The 6,933-nt window shown below is 38.3% G+C and overlaps 1 protein-coding gene across 1 annotated transcript in view; it reads right to left on the reverse strand.

Moving 5' to 3' along the window:
- The window catches only part of plp2b (proteolipid protein 2b), a 12,069-nt gene extending 5,353 nt beyond the window's left edge, over nt 1-6,716 (reverse strand). Inside the window, exon 1 of the mRNA XM_058051019.1 lies at nt 6,329-6,716. Within this exon, the coding sequence (XP_057907002.1) occupies nt 6,329-6,427 (99 nt within the window). The 5' untranslated portion in view covers nt 6,428-6,716. The remainder of the gene's footprint in view (nt 1-6,328) is intronic.
- Nucleotides 6,717-6,933: the final 217 nt, after the last annotated feature.

Consider the following 6,933-nt stretch of genomic DNA (forward strand, 5'->3'; position numbering starts at 1 on the left):
ATAATTTTCAATCAAATGCATTTTTTGTTAATATTTTGGGGTGTCTAGACTGGATTAATTGGATCCAAAAGCATGTGGAATTAATTTCAATAGTTTCTCGTCACTTTGCTGTTCAAAATGAACTCCATCACGGTATTTCAAACAAATACTGAAGGTCTATTTTTGTTGTGGCTGTTTTTTTACGGTCAAGGGGTTTGAGTGCAAAGTTTCCATGTCACGCCTCCTAATAAAAAACATTATTGACATCACACATGTATCCCTGCATGGACCACTCCTTAAAAATCACTGGAGTTTGGTGGTATGTCTTCAAAAGGGAGTGACTATTGAGCATTACTGTACAGCAATGTGTAACATTAAGATGGCCTATAAAAGACACAAATGGCATCATTCATTCTATGTAAGTGCACTTTTCAAAACACATGCATATTTACGGTAATGTTACAGGGTTTTTTTTTTACCTAAATTAAGCATTTTCAAGCATAAAAACGGCTAAATAAACTAAAATACGAGTATAATGTTACTGTAATATTTGCCAGAACCACTAGTTTTTATTATGTCACAGCAGGTACAACATTCTCTAATAAAAACACGGGCTGTTTTTGTGCCCTCAACCCAGGACAAGATTTAAAACTCAACTCTCAACCGCCGACGTCACTTCCTGTCCACTCGCCACTCTACTCCGCCGGGGAACACATTTATCACAACACACACAACCATCCATCCATCCGTTTTCTATACTGCTTATTCTCAGGAGGGTCGCTGGGCATGCTGGAGCCTATCCCAGCTGTCTTCAGGCGAGAGGCGGGGTACACCCTGGACTGGTCGGCCAGCCAATCACAGGGCACATATAGTCAAACAACCATTCACACTCACATTCATACCTATGGACAACTAGCATGTTTTTGGAGTTTGCATGCACGGGAAGAACATGCAAACTCCACACAGAGACGGCCGAACGGGGGAATCGAACCCGAGTCTATCTAGCTGTGTGGCCTGCGCGCTAACCACAACCATTTATGTCTAAACGGCTTATTTACTCTTATTATGTCTACTATATTGGGTAATATGTGTGTTAGTTCATGTTTACAGAGCTCGAATAAACACCATATTTAGAAGATAATAAACAGGTTTTTATGCTCTAATTATGAAAATATTCTATTTATTAATAAGGCATTCTACTTTGCAGAAATCCATTTATCACGGTCGGGTCTGAAATAAATTAACTGAGATAAACGAGGTATTACTATCATAACAAAAAGTAACTTATACAATATAGCATAGAATGATTCAAATATCTGCCTGCTACATTTGATTTATTCTCGACGTGGGTTTAAAAAAAAAAAAAAAAAAGCATGCGTTGCACATTGTTACATTTTATTCTAAGAGCCACACCAGTGTCAAGTCCTTGCAGCCTCTATATGATCCACGCATGACGTAACGCACTCGACACCAGCCCGCATCTGTCGCTACTGCTTCCCCTCAGCGTGCAACTCTTACGCAAGCACGCCGCCCGCTCAGCCAGCCACCACACTAGTTCACGTGTTCTCAGCCTGGCACAGGCTGCCTCAGTTGGAGGGACAGGGAGTACTTGAAGACCGACACGATGCTACACAAAAGAGGCTCTATTCTGGAATAGAGCCGGCAGCTGTGACCGTCCCACATAGAAAAAAAAACACCCACTACACAAGACTCCCCTCCGAAAACAAGAGCGCCTTCTGAGATGCCGCCGACACCTTTAAAGTAGTCAACACATTGGCACATCTGTTGGCATGGAGCCCAAGAGAAAAGGTCCACTGCAGCCCTTTTATGCATCATCAGCATAATTAGCTCCTCTTGCAAAATGACTGGAGGGAAGCTGTTGTGAATGGTTGGCTAATTATAGTCAGCAGATACATGAGAGTCAAAGGGCTGGTCCGCTGCTCGGAGACTCCCCAAACAGCAACAGTTGCTAGGGAAGTAACATGCATTTTGGGGCGTTTTTTTTTTTCCCCCTTCGTCGTCTTTCTCCAACCATTACGGTCAATAAAGAGAACGGCATTATGGAGGACCAAAACTGCCAAAATAATAAATAAATAAATAAATAAATGTGGAAATAAAAACAAAAATGAAAAAAAAAATCCAAAAATTAAATACAAAAAAATAACATAAATGCAAATAAAAACAAAAATACAAAATATATACATAAATAAATAAATGCAAAAATAAATACAAAAATAAAAAACAAGATTCAAAAATTAAAAATAAATAAAAAAATAAATGTAGAAATAAATACAAAAATAAATATATAAATAGAATGACATATCAATAAATAAATAAAAGCACTCTGCTCTCATATGTATTTATTTCATGCTGCAGACAATGTCAGCTTGAAATGCAGAAGGAAAAACTATTCAAATGAGGGGGCGGTCCTAAGTGTGTCTTGGGTTGAACTGTTCGCCTATTGGTTGATCGACATGTGAGTGCGAAAATCGACTAGGTATGCCTGCAAACGGCCACTTCAATTTTTGAATCTTGTTTTTTATTTTTGGATTTATTTTTGCTTTTATATTTTATATATATATTTATTTATTTATTATTTTGGCAGTTTTGGTCCTCCATGCGGCATATGTGTGCAGCATAAAATGGAAAGTTCAGTGTTGTTCACGGACCTAAAAAACAATCTTCCTCCAAGCGTCAATGAACTTTTACTGTTTCTGAGTGTACGCGAGCATGTCATATTGGCAACATTATTGGCCCGCTGACTCAACTTTACAGTATTTACCATCTACTAGGCATGTAGTACATGGGTGTGTGTGACCGTGACTTAGTACATTGTTCTATGGAGAGAATGTACTGTATCATGTATGGTCATGCCTTTAACAGGGAGACTGAATAAACATACTACTGGTGCTTCTGCCAAAGTCAACAAATAAACATGGCATAAGAATTTTGGCTTTCTCGACTATTCTTTTTCCTAATACATTAGATTAGATTCAACTTTATTGTTATTGCTCATGTCACTGGTACAGGGCGACAAAATGCAGTTAGCATCCAACCAGAAGTGCAATTTTATAAGTACCTTAGTACAGTAAACCTCGGATATATCGGATTCAATTGTTCCCACTGGTTTTGTCCGATATAAGCGAAATCCGTTATATGCGTATACCGGAAAATGTCCGTTTTACACATATATCGGATTTATATCCGGTATATGCGTAAATCGGATTTTATCCGTTATAAAAAGGCACTTCCTTGACTATGTTTCCAATGTACCTGGACGCGCAGGCAACGCTGCAAACGCTGCAAATGACGTCGTATAGCGGCCTGTCACGATTCGGCGAATCGGAGCGCCACGATGCGGCCATCCGATATATGCGAGGGAAATTTAATGGAAATGCATTGGAACGGGACTGGAGATTTTGTCCGAAATAGGCGAAATCCGTTATAAAAAATCCGATATATGCAATGAATTTTTATTGGAAATGCATTACAGAAAAATCGGTTCTTTTTTATCTGTCCGTTGTGAGCGAATTTCCGATATATCCGAGTCCGATATATCCGAGGTTTACTGTATAATCCAGTGAGGATATGTACAGGGATATAAATGACTATAATATGGCTATTGCAGATTATAAACAGTATGTACAGTATGGATGTGACAATATATAATAATAATAGTAATATGTACAGTATTGCAATGAAGTGACTAGAGTATGGCTATTGCAGATTATATAAATTCTAAACAATAGAATGTACGTACATATGAGGCAGTTTTATCCTTAAGCATTTATCAGGCAGTAAAGTTGAGTGAAGGAGAAAAAAAAAAAAAAATCTTGTGAATCCCGACTTTTAGTAAAGAAGCAATTCTTTGTTCCCAAGCCCAAACTTCACACCCCGGTAGGAATTTCCGACTTTACTTTGACTTAAAAAGGCTTGGCAGGACAAATAGTCTTCTTTTTATATTTGCAGCACTTAACTGACAGCTGTGAGATACCTGATAACAGTCCACACTTGTGGTGTAAAGCTGATAAAATATAAACAAAAGGCGATCGTTAGGAATTTTCCTTAAATGAGTGGAGACGGTCCTCATGGTTCAGACCGGGAGGTGATAAGTAGAAACCTTTTTTTTTTTTTACACAGGGCTCTGTCCATGTGTCATAAACGCTCAGCATTTGGCGCCGTGGTGCCAAATGAGAAAACAGAGGCGCACAAGTGACAGGTGGAAACCTTTAACCCCTGCCCGTGATCCCGCAACCCCCACAACACATGCTTTTCATTCCACACTCTCTAGACTGCCACAAAAAAAAAAAAAAACGAAAGGTGAGAAACTTACTACATTGAGAATGATGACTGAAGTTAATTAACCTCCTAAAAATGCATTTATTTTTATAGCAGCCTGCCACAATTACATTTGGGCCGCCACAAATACATTTAGTGCTATATTTAATGTTTTTTTTTTTAATTTAGGTCTCGGTGTTCACGCATGCTCACATTTTGATTGTAACAATATGACTGACCGGCTTGTCATTACAATTTAGGCCACAAGGTGGCTTCATGCCGATAGCAACGTCACGTAGATTCATTTGCAACCAATAGCTAACAACGAGCTTGACTCTGCCACTGCAAACAGTTATATATAGCCATCAAACAGAGGACAGTCTTTAAGGAAAACTGAACCTTTTTTGGAATGTTGCCCATATCATTCACAAAATTAGTTTGAGCTAGCTAACAATGGACGTCATTTTATATTTTGATGCTAAACACTAACCAAAAAAAATCAAAAACACACCAACAGTGTTCAATTGACATAACTGATTAGTACATTACGAAAAAACGACAGCGATATTGCTACTGTAGCAGCTAACACGAAAAACAAAAAAACAACAACGACTTGCGCGTCTTAACGTCACTCGCATACGTAACACACCGAAGAATGGATTTGTTTAAAAAGGCTCAAAAAGCCAAGCAATATTCGATATATCGAACGATAAAAAAAAAATCAGGTCGGTAATTATGTTATTATATTACAGTCAACGCTTACTGTATATGAAAATTCTGCATTATACGTTAGTAGTGTCTGTTTTATGTACCTATTGTGTTGCTGTGTGTAGGTGCTTTGACACCACGACTTAGAATGGTTGTGGAGTCGCAGCTAAAAGTATAGCATAGTATAGTATAGTATAGTATCTAGGGGCTCAAATGTGACATTACACAATAATCTCTGAATGATAATCTTATTTTCTTTTTTATTTTAAATATTCCGCTTTGATATAAGAACCATTTTACAATGCCTACTGATGTCAGGCATGTTTATTCTTGAACGCAGCTCGTATCAACCGTCATTTGCCATTCTCAGCACACACACAACAGACTTCCAGCCGTGTCTAATTATGTAAACTAAATATATTTATATCACAATTGGAATTACTTTTGTGACTACCCTCCTTAAATCACAAGCATTACAGTATGTTTAAGATGTTTGTGCTGAAGTTTACATGCCATTAGAACAGTTAGCTAAGCTACATCCATATCTCAATGACTGGACAAAATGAGCCAATGATATACTGCATCAATAAATGTAGGGACTAACCGAAATACCACACATTCTATAATGGTAAAATAAGTGGAAAATGTAAAAACTGATTTCATTGGACCCTAAGTAAATACAGAAATGTCAAGAATGTTGTTTTTAATAGAATACTCCGACTCTGTGATGCACTGCCCCCTGTTGGACTGGAGTTTGAAATTCTTTCAAGCAAGAATGCGAAGTGTTTAATGACACAATGTTCATAAATACATACAGTCATGGATAAAAAAATATTAGACTCTTCACTTTATTTGTTGACTTTACAGCCTGATACAACCAAAGTTATATTTGTTTGGACAGATGAAGAAAAAAAATGGTCGAATCATTTTTTCCATGACTGTACACACATACTGTATTTAGATACATATACGTGTCATACACACACATATTTGTGTAGTACAGTGAAAGGAATTTTAAGTGGCTTTAATAAGAAAGTTAAATTCAAGTACTTCCACATAGAAATGAAGTCTGGCACAAAAAAACGAGACCTCATACGACCTCGTAGTAAGTTGTAATTTTTAAATTGATATGTAGGGGAAAAAACTGAATTAAACATAACAATAGTGCAGTGACAAATGTAGTCGAAAGTACAAATCCTCCATTTTAACCTCAAAAGGAAGCAAACTTTGTTGAAGTCACCTAGCTCAAACGCTAATAGAGGAATTACCGTAAGTAACATTATTCAAAGTAAATACGGTAACTCGCTTGTAAAGCATACTTCACAACTGTGGGAAAGATCAGTGATCATGGTTTGTAACTTACTATTTCTGCAGCGAGGATAAAACCTTTTGGGGTCTTCACGTACGTTTTCAGCTTCTCCAGGCAGTTGGCACCAGAGCTGGACGCAGACGTATCAGCCATTCTTACTTCTGGTTGGCTTCTTTTAGATCAGAGTCCCAAATCTGAAGAACACGAATAAACTTTGTCTTGCTTCAGGGGGAGAAAAAAAAAGTTTTAATGTCCCAGAGTGCACCGCTGCTCGCCGCACACACGCTAGGTTGTCTCCCTGCTAGCTAGCACACCAAGTTCCCTTCCACGAAAACACAAAATGTGCTGGTAAAAATGTGTCACGGCTACAGTGGATCGAGTCTCCAGAAGCCGTACGAGCTGTTTGAAGAAGGAGGGCGGAGCGGAGAGGCTGCCAGTTGGGCGTTGGCTTTCACTTTTATCATGGGGGAACTATGCTGCCTTCAGGGTCATCTGGGAACTTCAGCAATCTTAATGACTAACTTCCACCATGAGAAGAAACGTTCAATCCGTAACACTGGGTCTGCCATTGGGAGGGGGTGGGGGGGTGACATTTTTGCCCGTTTATTTATTTATCGAATCATTTACTTATTTTAAAAGAGCATACTTGGGAAGAACTT

The sequence above is a fragment of the Doryrhamphus excisus genome, chromosome 16, assembly GCF_030265055.1.
Source record: "Doryrhamphus excisus isolate RoL2022-K1 chromosome 16, RoL_Dexc_1.0, whole genome shotgun sequence".
Lineage (NCBI taxonomy): Eukaryota > Metazoa > Chordata > Actinopteri > Syngnathiformes > Syngnathidae > Doryrhamphus > Doryrhamphus excisus.